General features: G+C 45.9%; 1 protein-coding gene across 1 annotated transcript in view; it reads right to left on the reverse strand.

Annotated features, from left to right (window-relative positions):
* ERBB2 (erb-b2 receptor tyrosine kinase 2) overlaps positions 1-19,709 on the reverse strand; it is a gene marked incomplete at its 3' end in the record, with an annotated part of 299,046 nt that overhangs the window by 181,204 nt on the left and 98,133 nt on the right. The window contains exon 2 of the mRNA XM_082272837.1: positions 8,586-8,737. Coding sequence (XP_082128963.1) covers positions 8,586-8,720 — 135 coding nt within the window. The 5' untranslated portion in view covers positions 8,721-8,737. The remainder of the gene's footprint in view (positions 1-8,585; positions 8,738-19,709) is intronic.

Genomic DNA, 19,709 nt, shown 5'->3' on the forward strand with positions numbered 1-19,709 from the left:
AAATGATAGAAGGTAAATGATTGGTTTCGAGAAAATGATTGGAATTTTGACTTACCTGACTATTCCGATGTCCATGATTCATTTATCTTAATCATACAGTACAGGAAACCGGAGGAGTATAAATAGACCCTGGGATGTCCCCAAGCAGTGAATGAGAAAGGGTAGGCAACAACTGGACCAGTGATGGCGAACCTTGGCACCCCAGAGGTTTTGGAACTACATTTTCCATGATGCTTACCTACACTGCAGAGTGCATGAGCATCATGGGAAATGTATTTCCTAAACATCTGGGGTGCCAAGGTTCGCCATCACTGAACTAGACAAACAAAACTGTGCCAACAGGCCAAACAACAACAAAATGGTCAACAGACTCAACTTAGACTGCAGATGCAAGCCCTTGCGGCCAAAGGCTTAATTCAGAGAACATCCACATAGTTCAGCTTAGTCATTTCTCCTAAAGGGAGAAAAAGGTCCATCACCCAGGGGTACAAGCAAAAAACCTGATTACTCACGGAGTGGGGTAGGGTTATAGGAGGTGCCCAGGGGGAATGTCCTCAAAAGCTCTGCCAGCGTCCAATCACCTGATAGTACAAGCCTATAACCCAAAGTCTATGAATACTCAGCCGGTGTCCTGTACTATACGATTAATATGACCTACTACTTATATTCTTTTTATGGTTATTCCAAGCTCATTACGAATAATCTGTAACCACAACCTTATTGAATTTTACCAAAAGGATCCCCCAAAGAGGTATGAGAAACCGCCCACTACTTTAAAGCCTAATGAACTTTCAGTTTAAATCAGCTAAACACATTATTCGGTGTACCAAAACAGAAGTTGAGTGAAATAAAAAGAAAATTGATTTTTTTATTACCGTAAAATCCTTTTCTCTGATGTTCACTGATGGACACAGCTCCATATCTTCTTTGACCCTTGGGTTAGGTTTCTCTCCATAGGAGTAGGACTAGGCAGAATAAAAATTTGACTATGCCCATAGGGCAGTCCTAGGGGGTATACTTCTACTTTCTGCTATAGGACTTCAGTTTTGTAACAAGCAGTGTCAGAAAAATACATAACCAAACTCCACAGAGGGGTGGGTGCTGTGTCCGTCAATGAACATCAGAGAAAAGGATTTTACAGCAAGATAAAAATACAGTTCTCTTTCGTTTATTGAAGGACACAGCTCCATATCTTCTTTGACCCATGGGACGTCACAAAGCAGTGTCAATATGAGGGGTGGGAAACACAGCAATACACATAATTCCCAAAAAGGCTAAACATAGCCAACCAGGTAAACCAGGAGCTCGACCAGGAACTGGAGCTCACCAACCAAGAAAAAATACACCCTCACGAGGCAGGAGCCTCTGCAACAGCAGCCTGCAAAACTTTGCAGCCAAACGCAGCATCCGCAGATGCAAGTACATCCACCTTGTAAAACGTGAATGTGCGTACAGATGATTAGGTGGCCACCTTGCACACCTGGACCACTGACACCTGATGACGGAAGGCCCAGGAGGCATTAAGTGCCCTTGTAGAATTCACCTTAACAGGGAAAGGAGGAACCTGACCCCTGATGGAATAGGCCTGCACAACCTTCTGCCTGATTCATCTGGAAATGGTCGCAGCAGATGCGGCCTGCCCATTACGAGATCCACCTGTGAGGACAAACTAAAGAATTCAATTTTTCAAATCGACTCAGTCACCGCCAGGTATACCCTGATTGCCTGGACCACAGCTAGGGAATGCAAGGCAATTTCTTTAGGATGTTTCGGCTTGGGGCACAAAGAAGGCAACACTTTATTTAAGAGGAAACCAGAGACGACCTTAGGAAGGAACGACTGACAGGGAGGGACGTAACACCACTTTGTCCCTGTGAACCATCTGGTAGGTTGACCAACGGGACAAAGCAGCCAACTCCGACACCCTGCGTGCAGAAGTAATAGCCACCAAGAAAGCCACCTTCTGTGATAGTAAGCAGAGGAAGGTCACAAATGTTTTTAAAAGGTGGTATTTGAAGAACGGACAGTACCAATATCGGTTCCCACGGAGGTACCAGGGACCTCACCGGAGGAGCCAAATGGTGAACCCCCTGTACAAAAGTGTGAATCAAGGAATTTGCAGCCAACTGCCCTTAGAAAAAAATTGTTCTATTTTCATTCTTAGAAAAAAAATTGCCAGCTGAAATCTGGCTCTTTATGGTGACCAGAAACAAGCGCTGATCTACACTCTGTTGTAGAAACTCCAGCAAACAGGACACTGAAAAGGAACAGGGAGAAACCCCCCCCAAGACTCACATCGAAATGTATGCCCTCTCCAGATTCGATGATATATCTTCCTTAGAAGTAGATTTTCCAGCTTTTAACAGTTTAGGAATCACAGAATCTGACAACCCTCTATCCTTCAGTACCTGGCTTTTAATAGCTAAGCCTTTAAAGCCAGCGACCGTAAAGCAGGATGGAAGATCGGTCCTTGAGATCTTCTCTGAGAGGGAGTCTCCAAAGAGCATCGGCTACCAGCCTTACTTGGCCTGCGTACTAAGACCGGCAAGGCCAGTATGGAGCCACCAGAATGACTGGAATCCCTTCTGCCTCGATTCTGCGCAGAAATCTCGGCAGAAATTGTAATGGAGGGAAAGCGTAAATCAGACGATAATGACCCCACGGGGCCACCATGATCCTGAGACCTTGCCACAAACCTCCAAACCTTCTGGTTGAGACGAGAGGCCAACAGGTCCACATCGGGTGTCCCCCACCGAAGACACAGTTGTTGAAACACTTCTGGGCGAAGAGACCATTCGCCCGGCTCCAGCGCCTGTCGACTGAGGTAATCCGCCTGCCAATTTTCCACCCCTGGAATGTGCACAGAGGAGAGGGCTGGAACATATCGTTCTGCCCATTTCTCTGGCCACTGGGGCACTTTTTAGGCCTCCTTGATGATTGACATATGCTATGGCCGTGACATTGTCCGATTGAATCCTCACCGGGCACCCCTGCAGACGATCAGTCCACAGGAAAAGGCAATGCCTGATCGCCGAATCTCCAGAAGGTTGATTGGCAGACAGGACTCCTCCCAAGTCTTAATTCCTTGAGCCGAGTGACCCCAAGACACCTCCCCACCCAGGCAGGTTGGCCATTGCAGGGGGAGAAAGGACTTCCCCCTGCTGAAGCGTCGGGGAACGGAGCCACCACATCAGGGAGCCCCTCGCATCCTGGCACAACAAGATCAGATTGTGTGGAAGAAACACCTGGGCTGAGGCTGAATCCAAAGTCAGGCCCAGGTAGTCCAAACTGTTGGACGGAGTTAGAGCAGATTTCTGAAAATTCAGTTCGCACAGTGATGTCCAGATCATCCTTTGAGACAGACGAAGACTCTGCCCACAGAAGGGGATCGTCCAGGTAACCCAGTACTGTGATCCCCCTCTGCCTGAGCAGGGCCAACACTTTTGTGAACACCCGAGGAGCTGAGGCAAGGGTAACGCCACGAATTGATAATGCTACTCTCCCACGGCAGTGGCATATAAATATGCACTGTTACTGTAATAATGACACTGACAGGGAAGGGGTTAACTTTATTGGTGATCAAGGGGTTAAATGTATGCCTCATGCTTATTGACCTGTGTGGGGGGAGGGGATCGTGTGACACAGACACAGATCGCAGGTTCAGCTATGCTGAATCCTGTAATCTGTGACTGTCTGTCACATAGGAGATCCGCCCGCTTTGTTTACACAAGCGGGCGAATTTCCTCACTCGATCCACGACGATCGGGGAAGAGCGGTGGTGATCACCTCCTCTCCTCCCCTGGCCCGACTCCCGCTGTGAGGGGGCGAGCCTCCGGCGGCGCGCACGCCGCCGTGAGGGGGCGGGATCCAGCGACGTAGGTCTACGTCGCTGGACGACAACGAGCCACTTTGCCGCAGTACCAGCTCAGTGAGCGGTCCGCAAGTGGTTAAAGGGCCATATCAACTTTGGACACTAGTGACTGCTGGACCTTCATCATGGCCGCCCGGCAGACTGAGACCCAGAGGGTCCCGCCGCTTCCGAGAGTGGGTCTGGTGGTGACACATGCTCCAGGGACTCCCATTTTTAACCTGGGAACCGCCCGCAATATGTGAAAGAAAAACATAATTGCTAAAAAAGTCATCCCCCCCCCCCCCACCACTGCAGCAGTGGTACTACTACTCCCAGCGCACCAGAGGCGCTGCTATAGTAGAAAGAGGGAGCTGCACCCCGCAGGGACTTACCACCAACCTAGAGAAGGATTTCCAGAGCGTCTTGCTACTTGCCATGCGACGGTCAGAGAGAAAGAGAAAGCGCTGTCACTGCCACTAGAGGCCCAACACCGCATCATTGCTCCACAGACTACCAGAAAATGGCCGCCGCATTGAATGCAATGGAAAACTCCAAATACACGGCTGCCGGCTACACAAATATGGCCGCCGAAGCTTCAGCACAGCCATCTACAGTAAACGGCCCTTCAGATACCTGTAGCCCGCCAGGGGGCCCTAACAGGGATCCCCAGGCATTTTTCCACATAATGTTATTGAGAGCCGCAGCCGGCACGCTCCCTCCCCCCTCCAGCCCAACACTGCATGATACCCCGTACCTGAAAGTAGCCTGGTCACCCTGGGGGGGGGGGGGGGAGACTAAGGGAGGTAGGTGAGGGTGACATGTGCAGGGTGACCCCACTAATGAGGGGATGGGGTTGGGGGACACCATGTGGTAAGGAAAGGCACATAGGGAGCCTACCAACCTGAGGAAAGGCCCTGTGTCCACACAAACATTTCCCCAGAGGAGGGGGGGGCATTTTTCACCACACCTGGGAACCGAGCAGGTACCCCTCCTAGCAGTCAACCACACCATCTTGGAATGGGGGTGCTGCGGGCCAGAGGTACGAAGGGACTCAGGTCATGACCAGTGTCATGACCAGGGCTATGCGTCCTCACGAAGTGTTTAACTTGCCAGCCAGATCCCGCCCAGTGGGGCTATGTCGCGGCCAACCTAGTTGGGAGCTAAAGTTGGGTCGCGCTCGCTGGCCAGACTGGGAAGACCGTAAGGATCTAGGACATCCAGTGCGGTGCCCAGTCCGGCAGATGATTATAGTTCTCACATGAACAGAAGAAAAATAAATAAAAAGAAGAAAAAAAGCTGTTTAAAAAGGAAAAAAAAATGCAAGGACCAGAGATCCCAGCAAGGAACTAGGTCCTTACTCCTGACTAGTACGAAAAAAAATGAAGTCCTATAGCAGGAAGTGGGAGTTTACCCCCTAGGACTGCCCTATGGGCTTAGTCAAAAGAAGATATGGAGCTTTCTCGGTCAATGAAAGAGAAAGCTAGAGCTGTTCAATCAGCAGAGAGACCATGAGCTTTACTGATTGCAGAGCTATAGATGTAACCTACCAAGGGTGTGTTGGATCTGTTTATGAAGTGCAACCACCTGCCTCCATACAGAAAGCAAGGGTCCTTCTTTATAGCATGCTGGAAGGGGGAAGGCTTTTCTACTCGGATGGTGGCTGAGAAAATTAACTAAGATTTTGCACATTTTTTGTTTTGACGCACCTGAAATCGATTTAGCTAATTTGCAATAAAAGTTCAAATAAGCTTTAAATCTTCAGAATCTACCAAAAACTTAAAGTGGATGTAAACACTCCCCTATACCTAGTGAAGTGAACAGACTCAGCAGGCACTCAGAGATAAAACAAATTTCCCTAAATAAGTTTTTTTTGTATATCTGCGGTCTATATTCTTTAGAGAGTGCACATTGTGTTACAAATCTTTCTTCCAGTTTCAGCAATGGATGGGGAGTCTGGACATATACGGTGTGAGAGCCGATTGGAGGAAAGGCACACCCCTACTTCATATAGGCAGAGGAACAAAGAAACTTGCAAAGCTGTACTGTGAATAGACAATAATTGTGAGGGATGAGCTGATAGAGAAAATAAAAGTACCGTTGTTAGGTGGAGGCAGGATAGGCTTCTCTGAAGAGAAAAGTTTTCAGGAATTGCCTAAAAGTGGACAGAGTAGGAGATAGTCGGACAGATTGGTGTAGGTAATTCCATAGGATGGGAGAGGCTCAGGAGAAGTCCTGGAGGCGACCATGGAAGGCGGTTACAAGGGAGCTAGAAATCAGAAGGTCTTGAGAGGAACCAAGAGAACGATTAGGTTGGTATTTTGAGACTAGTTTAGTGATGTAGCTGGGGGCCGAATTGCGGATGGATTTTTAAGTTATTGTTAGTATTTTGAATTTGTTGGGTGAGCAGTTTTTAAAAGGTGGAGGAGTCTGGCAGCAGCATTCATGATGGACTGAAGGGGGGATAGCTCATGTAAAGGTAAGCCAATGAGGAGGGAGTTGCAGTGGTCGAGGCGAGAGATAACCAGGCAGTGGATTAGGAGCTTTGTGGCATCATTGGTTAAGAAAGGGGTGTATTTTGGAGATGTTGAGGAAGTTGAGGTGGCAAACTTTGGAAAATGATTGGATGTGGGGCTGAAAGGAGAGTCAGAGCCCAGGATAACCCCTAGCACCCTGTCATGTGGGGATGGGATGATGGTTGTGCCACTGAACTTGACAGAGAAGTTAGCGGAAGGGGAACTTGGGAAGAAATATTATGAGCTTGGTTTTGGACAGGTTTAGTTTGAGAAACTTGTGTGACATCAAGACTGATATGTCGGTCAGTAAATCAGTTATGTGTAAGGAGACTGATGGAGTGAGCTGAGGTATAGACAGACAGGATTTGGGTGTAATCAGTGTAGAAATGATATTAAAAGTCATTAATATTAAGATATTATTAGCCATTGGAGGCTATCCGCTGAAACAGGAAGGAGGGTTAGATTGAGAATAGGAGAGGTCCAAGAACATAACATTGGGGAACTCCGACGAAGAAAGGAAGAGGAGAGGAGGAAGTAGAATTGTGAGACTGAAGGTGCAGTGGGATAGGTTGGACAAGAGTCAAGGAAGTGGACAGTCACAAAGAAATAAAGTTTGAGGAGGAACAGGTGGGCTACTGTATCAAAGACAGCTGAAAGGTCCAGAGGTAGGAATACAGAATAGCGTCCATTGGTTTTTGCCGTTAGTAAATTGTTTGCGAGTTTTAGGAGAGCAGTTTGTGGAGTGTTGAGGGCAAAATCCAGACTGAAGGGGGATCAAGGCTATTCTTAATTAGGTGGTCACTCAGTTGGCTGTAGACCAGGTGTTCATGGAGTTTGGAGGAAAAGGGGGGCAAGGAGATGGGGCGTAGGTTGTTAGGATTGGTAGGGTCCAAAGAGGGCTCACGTATGGGGGAGGCCCCAACAGGGGTGAGATTTTGTCCTAAAGGTGGTCAGTAGCAGAATAGAGAAGAGAAGGGTTGTAGTGACAAAGGGTTCTAGGGGTAATTGTTAGGTGGTTGGAGGGAGAGGTGGTGGAAGACCGGAAGAGAGCGAAACTAATAAGATGGTGATCAGATAAAGGAAAAGAATTGTTGGAGAGGTTGCACAAAGTGCATTGGAAGGCGAATACAAGGTCGTGTATGCAGTACGTCTGTGAAAAATCGGACACGAAAAACCGTGCATGATCTGAAGTTGCTGACGACACGGAAGTCTAGGAAGAAATGTCCCGAAAAAGAAAAAAAAAAATTGGAAGAGAAATTTTGTGAACATTATGCACTGTCAACTAAAAACGGTTATGACCGCTGAGCATGAGAGAGAAAAATCGGAGGATATTTCGTCCGATTTTCGTCAAGTGTGTACGAGCCTTAAGTATTTTAGAAATAGCAGGAGAGTCAGTATTAACGGGTATGTTGAAGTCACGACAATGATTGTGGGAATTTCAGAAGAGAGAAAGTAGGGTAGCCAGGCAGAGAAGTCCTCAGGGAAAGTTGATAACAGTCCAGGGTATATCTAATCTCTCATTATCGGTTTAAGACCCCTTTAACACTGCGACTGCAAAGTCACATGACAAGTCGTACCCCATGATTTCCGAGTGCGGTTCATATCTGTGCGACTTCAAAGTAGTCCCTGTACTACTTTGGTCAGATTTTAATGTGACTTGAGGTCCATAGACCTCAAAATTACACAGGCATTGCTTCAAGTTCAGTCAAAGTCGTGGAACAAAAATCCTGCGACTTTCAAGTGGCACAAGTGTGAAAGGGGCCGAAAATCTTTATTTTACAAAAAAATATTTAACACAGGGTACAGTTAAAACACTTAGGTTTCACAGCATGCTCTGAGCTCTTAGAAGTCCAAAATTGCCTCCATGCTTAGGAGCTCCCTGTAGGCAGTCCCATCTCAGCTAGAATAGGAGGAGCTGGGTCTAACCTATGTGAGTCAATCTGCTGCCTGTATATTCTGTTCTCCCTACTATTAAAGTATACTTCAAAGCACAGCTGAAGAACGCGCCTCTGTGGAAGCTGGTGCTGTTTAAACTTTGGTGTCTACTGGTTGCCGGTGATAAATATGTAATCCAAAAATATATAAATATTTCATTACATATCACCTATTTCCCATTTACCGAATTCTAAATAAATACATTTAAAAACAATCATGATCAATATAAAATTATATAAAAAACAACTATGGATTGACTTTAACAGAATTCAGACATCAATGCTCACCTTAAGAAAGGAAACATCATCATTCTCTTCCAGATAGGTAATTTCTAAGTTTCCCTGAATCACCTGACAATTCTTATAGAGAATACGTAGAGTCTCATAATGATTCTCATGGCTGAAAGGGCGAAGCATTTTCATATCTGTTCCAGTGCAGACTGTAAAACAAAGAGGATGGGTAAGTCAACACTGTCTGGAGTAAAAGACTTGCACAATATTGGTTAGGTGTTATCCCAACCAGTAGAGAAACTGGAGCATTATTTCAATAACTCTAAATTAAAACACAACACGAATAAGCCCTGTTGGATGGGGCGAAACGTGGGAGGATGTGGCGTGTGGAGTGGTGCAAGGCTGAGCCCAACCTGTACATGTTAACCACATAGACTGGATAGGGTTGAGCAGCGATTTTTCTAAGTATGCTATACACTACAAGCATTAGCACTTCACAACAAAATCAAAGCGGTCTCCAACACATCCAAACTTTTAATAGGGATATTTAATTCCCACCAACCTATGAAGATAACGGAAACATTATACTCAGTGGTTAGGTGTTGGGCAAAACCTCCAAGCACAGAAAATGGTAGAAGACGTATGGTAAGTAGGGAGTAACAGTAAGTATCACATATAAACAATATTTGAAGCAGACCTTCAGTCCCAGCTTCACCCCCTCCTCCAGCAACTATGTGCTGCAAGACTCACTGGGGACTGAAAGCCCTGTGGCACATCTGCATACGTGCAGGTGGTTGAGGGAACTTAGTTCTAGCCTAGGTGAGAAATTATGAAGTGCAGCATAAAAAAAAGGTCACCAATAAAATGTGCATGCTAAAAGAGAAGTATGGGTTTCATTAAAATAAAACAATCATACTCCCGTAGGTATATGCAGCATCGGTCTGATGCTGCATTCTGTCCCCCGCCAGTTCCGAGACCAAAAACTGAGCGATCAAAGACCACGGTTTGGTCAGCTCTCTGTCTTTAGGCTGCAGAGAACTGGTGACTGTCAGTCATTTGCTCTGCCCCTACTGTGCTCACTGGAGCACTGAGCTGTGGAGGGGGTGGGAGCGGCTGCCTGAGAGGCTGAGCCAGCTGCTGGTTCAGGCTTCTGGGTGGATCCTGGCCATATGGTCGGGATCTTTTCAGAGCCTGGACCGGCTCTGCAACGTCAGCTGAGAGCGGCTTTAGCCCGTTGTAAAGTGAAGACAGGTCACAGCGGTGCAGAACGAACTATATTCTTGCATGGATGATTTGGGTTCATATCCTGCTGGGCACACGTTATGTATTTGCTTTTAAAATGGCTGGGTACATTTTGATGTTGCAGTATAAATTAGACATACCCTGCAAATCTGCTAAAACATTTTGCCATATGAAGAAAAGCATCGGAAAAGATTTGCCACCCCATTTCCCACCCCTCCCCCCCCCCCCACTTCACTTGGAGATACTAAGTTATAAGCCCACCAAATACGTTTCAAGGGAGGAGGAAAAATAGATGTAGGGGATGCAACAACATGTATGTTATATGACACATATGTATGTTATATGACTAAAAACATCTGTACCAGCCTTAATATTTTTAACAAATATCATTCTGTTTTATGGAAAACAAACTTAATAACTTTCATATTAAAAAAAAAAAATTGTATGTAATTGGTATCTTTTATTGGTATGGGTTTATTATGGTTGTTGAAATTATGAAAGAAATGTTGGTTATCTGTTCTAGAAAGGCATGATTCCCTCCCAGTGTACAGTGGGGAAAAATGGGATTTTTGACTTACCGTAAAATCCATTTCTCTGATGTTCATTGACGGACACAGATTCTTCTTAACTTTTGGGTTATGCTACCAACAGGAGTAGGACACTAGGCAGGAAAAAGCTTGACTACGCCTATGGCCAGTCCCAGGGGGTATACGCCCACTCTCAGCGATAGGCATTCAGTTTTGTTACAAGCAGTGTCAGAAGAAAGCCAACTCCACAGACTGGTGGGAGCTGTAACTGTCAACAGCGAAATGGATTTTACGGTAAGTCACTTTCATTCATTGACGGACACAGCTCCTGATTCTTCTTAACCATTGGGACGTCCCAAAGCAGTGTCAAACATGAGGGGTGGGAAACCGCAAAAAAAAATTCCCAAGGCAAACCATAGCCAACAGGGTAACATGCAACTCAAGCATAAACACTGGAGCTCATCTGAATAAAAACAATACACCCTCAAAGAGGACCAGGTCCTCTAAACCGCAACCAGCAAAACCTTGCGGTCAAAATAAGCATCCGCAAATGCCAACACATCCACTTTACAAAAAAAAAACTGTAAGTGTGCACAGACGACCAGGTGGCCGTCTTGCAAACCTGCGTCATTGATGCTGGATGACAGAAAGCCCAGAAGACACTAAACGCCATAGTAGAGTGCGCCTTGACAGGGAAAGGAGGAACCTGACCCTTGATGCAGTAGGTCGGTACCACCGTCTGATCCATCTGGAAATGGTCCCAAAAGAAGCAGATAACCCATGGTGAGGTAACTGAGGTTCGTCCATGAGCACAAATAGTGAGTCTGACTTCTCAAAAGACTCTGTATCTGTCAGGTACACCCTAATTGCCAGAACCACATCCAAGGCATGCAAGGCAATTTCATTCAGATGTTATGTTAAATTATCCTTGTGAATCACCATAAGGTGAACGACAGGATAACGCCTCCAATTCCAACACCCTGCAGGCAGAGGTGATAGCCACAAAAGAAGACCACCTTCTGGGGCAGCGAAGCAGGGAAACCTTCTGCAAATTTTCAAAGGGAGGCTTCTGTAGAGCTGAAAGCACCACATTAAGATTCCAGGACAGCAACAGAGCCTGCACTGAAGGAACCCAATGTCAGACACCCTGAAGAAAAGGAAAAAGACCGCCAAAAAACGATATCTGGACCTTGATGGTACTTACGGCGAATTTCTGTTCAACCCCAAGCCCCGAGTCAGACCCAGATAGTCCAGTTTTTGTGGACAGAACCAAAAGCAGGCTCCTGAAGGCTCAGAATCCAACCGAACTCCCTCAGAGTTCGCAGAGCAATCTCCAGTTGGACATAAGGACAGTCGTAGACTCCGCTCGCAGAAGACTGTCCAGGTACCCCAGTACCGCGACCCCCCCGACTCAAACAATGCCAGCCCCGAGCCAACACTCTTATGAAAATCCAAGGAGCACAGGTGAGCCTAAGGTCAATGCCACAAACTGGTTATACTCCCCGCACCGGCAAAATGGAGGAAGCACTGGAGACGGCATATATTACAATGTGCAGGTAGGCTTTCTTCACTCTGACAGAAAATGAGAAGAAATTCCCCTGATGTAGGTACGCCACTACCGTGTGAATGGACTCCATGAGAAACTTCTGTACTCCCACAAAGCAGTTTAGCGCCTTGAGGTCCAGAATTGGACGTACTTTTGCCTTCCTTCCTGGGGACTGTAAAGAGGTTGGAGTAAAAATCCCTGAAAACGTTCCAAAGTCAGAACAGGAACAATCACCCTTGAAGTAACAAGTCTTGCACCGCCCCCCAAAGTGACCACAGAAGCAATCTGGGGACAAGTGCAGGTTGGAAGGGAAGAACCTTTTCGGAGGATAAGATCAAACTCGATCTTGTAGCCTGACCGAATAACTTTGTGGACCCACTTGTCCTGTACCAGGGAAGTCCATTAATCCGGGAACCAGCGAAAACGGTCCCCCACTCCAGATATGGGTGAGGGCACCCCTACATGCAGAGGCAGCCTTGTCTGCAGGTCTAGAAGAGCCCACTAGTGGCTAGCCAGACCAGGTCCCCTTGGAACCTCTGGTGGAGGCTCTGACTTTTGATCCCTTGTCTTGAGACCCTGAGAGATGAAAAAAGGCCTCTTCCATAGCGCTCACCTCCCCATACCCTTCCTCCTACCTCCATCTTGTCATCCCTGAGCCGGTGCTACATCCAACACTATTTTTCTCCCCCTATCCTTCCTTTCCCGATGAAAGCTCCACTTGGTTTTGATCTTTTATGTAAACTCTTCCATGCTATGCCGAGCCCATGAACCACGTTGACCATAGCTTTTATTTGCTGTGCCTTCTTATACTGCTGACTACCTCTTCGGTGACTTGTATCTTGGCTGTTATGTATGAAGACTCCTTGACTACTATGGCGTTGAGACTTTTGGCTCTTGCACTTTATAGTGTTCATGTTTGATGACTTTGTTATGACTTTGTTTTCTGCTGTATTTTGTACCTTTTCATTGTTTAATAAAGAATTTGGAAAAAAAGAAAAAAGGCCTCTTATGAGCCGAGGAGAATGGCCCATATCTACGATGGGGCTCCTTGCCCTTGGTAGCCTGTGGAAGAAGAGTACTCTTCCCCCGTGCGAGACCCTTAACGATATCATCCATGGAAGCTCAAAACAGGCGATGCCCTACAGGGTGGATATCGGATATGGCCTTCTTAGAAGTCTGGTCCACAGACCAGCAGTTCAGCCAGATAATACGCTGAAGGAACACTGCAGATGCTGACAGCCTAGAAATCAAATGAGCCGCATCCAAAAGGGCATCACAGATAAACTGTAGCCCCTGGACCAACTGATCCGCCAGCTCCGCAAATACAGGGGGAAGTTGTTTCCCCTTCAGGTCCCGTCATAAAAGTTTAGCCCACTCGGTCAGAATTTGCGACACCAGGGCAATAGTAATTATTGGCCTAAGTGCGGAACCAGCCACAGTGAACATAAGGCGGGCCAGAGCCTCCACCCTCCTATCAGCCAGATTTTTAAAGGCCATGGACTCCTCAACCGGAATGAAGGTAGCTTTATTTAACCATTAAACCGATGAGTCCACTACAGGTGGGACCGTCCACCTTTAACGCAGTTATCCTCACAAGGACACCGCAAGCAAAAATCGCTTAGGAACCACTGCGTTCTGGACAACCCCACTCTTTTGTGGCAATGTTGTCGAAGGAGTGAAGCCTGCAGCGGAGTCCTATTCAGACCAATATTCTGACCATTGTAGAACAGTCTGCCAACAAATTATTTAAAAAACGCACTATAAAAGACAATTGTTCTTTACATAGGGATACTGGTTACACCATGGGGAAATAATTCTTAAATGGGGAATGGACAACTGCATTTACATTACAAATCTGATAGAACATATAAAAAAATACTACCAAGCAACTTAGTAAATTACAGGAAAAAAAATATATCTATGTATATTAGCTATATAAAAGATGCAATTACTTGGGAGTTTCTTAGGCAATTTACCCATAAGTAAATGCCAGCTTCTCTTTGTATATATTTAAACTACAGGTTGAGATGCTTGTCTCCATCTGTCAATACAATTATCCTCTTCTATCAAGACCTGATGGGTGTTCTAGACCCTTCTTTTTGAATCGTAGGTTCTCCTGTGTATAGATTTAGTAGAACACTTTATAAACATCTACACATCATTACACCTATAGATCTCCATTTATGCATGCCCGTCTTATGCCCTGGCACGATTTGGTTTTAAGTGAACCGATGTAACGTGAGAATTACCTACCCCGTGAGAAAAACCTACCTTCGTCACTTCCGGCCAGGAACAGCTGAGCAGCGCAGCAGTGCGCATGCTCAGAGCGTCGGCAACCTAATGTAAAAGCTGAGGAGCTGAGTAGTGCGCATGCGCACTAGTAGGATATTATGACTGATCCGTGGAAAAAAACTACCCACGCCGCGCTTACATTAAAACATGTCGGCTGCAATATAAGTCATCTCCGCTCCTTTCCCTGTGACTTCCCTCATCTCGGCTAGTAAATATAAAAGCGGCTGGCGGCTCCGTGATTTATGTTCTCATACACCCGCCGCCGCTTTTATATTTACTAGCCGAGATGAGGGAAGTGACAGGGACAGGAGTGGAGATGACTCGTATTGCAGCACAGCTGTTTTAATGTACACGCCGCGTTACAAACAGTGCCGTGCAACCGGAAGTGACGAGGGGTAGGTTTTTCTCACGGGTAGGTAATTCTTACGGAACACCGGTTTTATCTTCGTAAGTAAGTGATTGGGGTTCGCCTATGTCATCACATCTTTGAGATATACTGGGGAGCTGCTCCCCTGTGTCCACCCACCAGATATTATGTGACATGGGTGTCTTTCCACCAAACCATATGAGTGTTTATGTATTATACCATGAACGGCTGAAAAAAAAAAAAAAAAAAGACTCTTTGTATGCATAAGTGATATGGATTTTTGTTGCATTTAGCAGAATGTGATACTCTATAAGTTGGTCCTGAGGAAGCTACACAATCAGCGAAACGAGTCAACCATGAGATGACGACAATACACACACCTCTAGTTCCAAGTTTCTGAGTATACATTTATTAGAAAGAGGTGTCTAAATATTGGTCCCAAGTGGGACTACTGTATCATATGACAATTCATGTTAAAGGATTTAAGAATTATGTATCTACGCAATGGTATTCCTTTTAAAAGATTGTAAAAAAAATCTGATATTTTTTATATCTTGTGTTCCCTTTCATGTGGATGCTAGTAAAGTCCACCATCAGCTGGACTGGTTCTTGCTAATTGTAGAAATTTTGAAATTTACAGTGAACTTTAAAATTGCCTTTCTGTAGACACCTTATAAAGCAATTTTTTTTTTGTTTTTAATTAGGGAAAAAAAATAATTTTAATCCGTTTTTTTTTTTTTTTTTTGACGACCTTGGGGGGGGGGGGGGGGGGTGCCAGGAATACCGTTTATAAGCAAATAAACCCCAATTTAGTCACTTCCTAGTGATCCGACTTGCTGACTGCTGCTCTGAATACAAATCTAGAACTGAAAAAGAAGAGCCTCCGCTTGGCAGTAAGAAAAAGGGTTGTCGGAAATGACTGGAATTTCAAGAAAACAGCAGCCGCAAGAACTGCGCAATTTAGCTTGTTATAATCCTTGCAATGTAAATAACTGATCTATTTGTATAAAACAGATTCGTTTTTTCTCTTAACAAGAGTGAAGAATGCCATTAGGCTCAGAAAGATAAAAAGAGTGGCCCATTCGGCATTTTAGGAAGGGGTTAAATAAATCTTGCAGCTTCCAAAACAGAAGAGCTCGTGTCCAGCACGCTGTCAGGAAATCGTGGCTTTCTCCCGGAAATATCTTCCGTGACCTATGCGACGTCTGTTTAACGCCGAGTCCCCAACAACTTCCCCCTGGCTTCCTGTATTGCTGCCAAGTCACCAGTGTTCTGTTTCTCCAGGGATCTGGGACCCTGAAACCTGCAGGGCCTCTATCTGTGCCAGAAAAGAAATGATCACAAACAGAATTTTTATGGAGCTGCATCAACAACGGACATGAGCCAGATGGGAAATAGAATGTTTAATGACAACCGCATGATGAAGTTAAAGCCAAAAAGCAACAACTCAAAATGACATATCATTGGGGTTGATTTACTAAATGCAAATAGGCTTTTCATTTTGCAAGCAAAGTTGTGTTTAACCACTTTACAACCGGAGGATTTTGCTGTCTTCCGTCCAGGCCACTTTTTGCGATTCGGCGCTGTGCGACTTCAACTGACAATTGCGCGGTCGTGCGACGCCGTACCCAAACGAAATTTACGTCCTTTTTTTCCCACAAACAGAGCTTTCTTTTGGTGGTATTTGATCACCTGTGCGATTTTTACTTTTTGCGCTATAAACAAAAAAAGAGCGTTTATTTTGAAAAAATAACAATATTTTTCACATTTTTTTATATGAAATTCCCCCCAAAAAAGATGTAAAAACCAATTTTTTTAAAAGTTTTTGGCCAATTTGTTTTATGCTACATATGTTTGGTAAAAAAAATCGCAATAAGCGTATTTTGATTGGTTTGCGCAAATGTTATCGCGTTTACTAACAAAGGGAAAGATTTCTGTCATTTTTGGTGTTTTTTTTTTAACGCGTAATGGCGGCGATCTGCGATTTTTTTTGCGGGACTGCGACATTGCGGCGGACAGACCGGACCCCTGACTGACATTTTTGACACTTTTGGGGGTACCAGTGACATTACTGCAGTAATCAGTGCTATACATATGCACTGTTACTGTAAAAATGACACTGGCAGGGAAGGGGTTAATTTTATTGGAGAGGGAGGGGTTAATGTATGCCTGGTGCTTACTGACGTGTAGGGGGGGAGGTGACTATGTGATTCATGGACAGATCGGATGTCCAGCTATGCTGAACAGTCCGATCTGTCACTCCCTGTCACTATGGAGATCCGCCCGCTGTGTTTACACACAGCGGGCGGATCTCCAGACTCGATCCCCGACGATCGGGTAAGAGCAGCGGCGATCGCCGCTGCTCCTCCCCTGGCCCGACTCCCGCTGTGAATGAAAACAGCGGGAGCGAGCCTCCGGCGGCGCGCAAGCGCCGCCCAGAAGGGGAGGAGTCCAGTCACGTTAATACTACGTGACTGGACGGGAACGAGCCACTCTGCCGCAGTAGTATTACTGTGAGCGGTAGTAGAGTGGTTAAAGAAGAGTGACTTAAAAAAAAAAAAAAAAAAAAAAAACACCCACACCACACACAGGTGGCCTGTCTGTCCCCATATATATTTTTTTTATTTAAATTTTTTTTTTTTATTTAATTTTTTTGGATGAGTATGGATCTAGGTTTGCCCCAACCATGTTTAAATCCAGTTACGGTTGACTTGACTCACTACCTCTGCTGGAAGTCTATTCCAACTACTATTTCGGTAGGATACTACTTTCTAAGATTCGTTTTGAACTTTCCTCCTACTAGATTGAGGTCATGTCCCGTGTTGTTGATCGGAGCTTCATATTGAAAATACTATGCGTCATTGGCCTTATTCAAACTTTTAATGTATTTAAAAGTTCCCTTTAGATCCCTTCTTTCCTCCAAACCAGGGGTCTCCAAATGTTTTAAACAAAAGGGCAAGTTTACAGGCCTTCGGATTTTAGGAAGGCCAGACTCTGGCCAGTGTGGGTAAATCATGCCTCAGGTTGGTCAGTGGGAGTAAAAAGAATTATATTGAACCTGTGGTCAGTAGGAGGAGTAGTGCCCCATCATTGGTGTCATTGGAAGGAATAGTGCCATGTCGTTAATGCAAATAGGAAGGAGTAGTGCCCCCATCATTGGTACCAGTGGATGGAATAGTGATCCCATCATTGGTGCCAGTGGGTGGAATAGTGCCCCCCATCATTGGTGCCAGTGGATGGAATAGTGCCCCCAACATTGATGCCAGTGGATGGAATAGTGCTCCCATCATTGGTGCCAGTGGATGGAATAGTGCTCCCATCATTGGTGCCAGTGGATGGAATAGTGATCCCATCATTGCTGCCAGTGGGTGAAATAGTGCCCCCATCATTGGTGCCAGTGGGTGGAATAGCCCCCCATCATTGGTGCCAGTGGGTGGAATAGTGCCCCCATCATTGGTGCCAGTGGGTGGAATAGTGCCCCCATCATTGGTGCCAGTGGGTGAAATAGTGCCCCCATCATTGGTGCCAGTGGGTGGAATAGTGCCCCCATCATTGGTGCCAGTGGGTGGAATAGTGCCCCCATCATTGGTGCCAGTGGGTGGAATAGCCCCCCATCATTGGTGCCAGTGGGTGGAATAGTGCCCCCATCATTGGTGCCAGTGGGTGGAATAGTGCCCCCATCATTGGTGCCAGTGGGTGGAATAGTGCCCCCATCATTGGTGCCAGTGGGTGGAATAGTGCCCCCATCATTGGTGCCAATGAGTGGAATAGTGCCCCCATCATTGGTGCCAGTGGATGAAATAGTGCCCCCATCATTGGTGCCAGTGGATAGAATAGTGCCCCCATCATTGGTGCCAGTGGGTGGAATAGTTCCCCCATCATTGGTGCCATTGGGTGGAATAGTGCCCCCATCATTGGTGCCAGTGGATGAAATAGTGCCCCCATCATTGGTGCCAGTGGATAGAATAGTGCCCCCATCATTGGTGCCAGTGGATAGAATAGTGCCCCCATCCTTGGTGCCAGTGGATGGAATAGTGCCCCCATCATTGGTGCCAGTGGATGGAATAGTGCCCCCATCATTGGTGCCAGTGGATGGAATAGTGCCCCATCAATGATGCCAGTGGATGGAATAGTGCCCCATCATTGGTGCCAGTGGATGGAATAGAGCCCCATCATTGATGTTAGTGGATGGAATAGAGCCCCATCATTGATGTTAGTGGATGGAATAGAGCCCCATCATTGATGTTAGTGGATGGAATAGAGCCCCATCATTGGGGCCAGTGGATGGAATGGTGCCAGTGGATGGAATAGTGCCCCATCATTGGTGCCATTGGATGGAATAGTGCCCCATCATTGGTGCCAGTGGATGGAATAGTGCCCCATCATTGGTGCCAGTGGATGGAATTGTGGCCCATCATTGGTGCCAGTGCAAGAAATTGTGGTCCATCATTGGTGCTAGTGCATGGAATTGTGGTCCATCATTGGTGCCAGTGCAAGGAATTGTGGCCCATCATTGGTGCCAGTGAAAGAATTGTGGCCCATCATAAGGAATAGTGTTTCATCCTTTATTTAAGTAGGAGGAAATGGGTCTCATTATTGGTGTCAGTGGAAGAAATACTGCACCAACATTGGTGTCAGTGGGAGCAATAGTGTTACATCTGCTATATCAGTGGGATGAATTAAGCCCTGTTGGTGTCAGTGGAAGGAACAGTGTCCCATCGGTGGTGTCAGTAGAAGGAATAGCGCCTCATATCAGCAGGAAGAATACTGCCCCAAAGGCCAAATAAAAGCAAGCAAGAGGCTACAGTTGGATACCACTGGTCAAAACTGTACATATTAAGTTCCTGAAGTCTCTGCTAATAAGTCTTATGCCTCTGACCTTTCACCATTTTGTTACCCGTCTCTGGACTTATTCAGTTTTATCAATATATTTTTGCAATAGAGGTCCCTAGAACAGGATACAGTATTCTAAATGAGGTCTAACTAAATATCTATATAGGGAAATCAGACGACCTTCCTACTGCTGGTGACCCCCCTAGTGAAGAATCAGGACCTCCTTCCTCTAGTTGATGACCCCTACAGTGATCTAAAGACCTACATAGAGGAATTGGAACCTTCTTCTTCCTGCTGGTGACTCCATTAGTGATATAAAGATCTATTTAGAAGAATCAGGACCTTCTTCCTCCTGCTGATGACGACCCCCCACC

The sequence above is a fragment of the Pelophylax lessonae genome, assembly GCF_965119305.1.
Source record: "Pelophylax lessonae genome assembly, chromosome: 11".
NCBI lineage: Eukaryota > Metazoa > Chordata > Amphibia > Anura > Ranidae > Pelophylax > Pelophylax lessonae.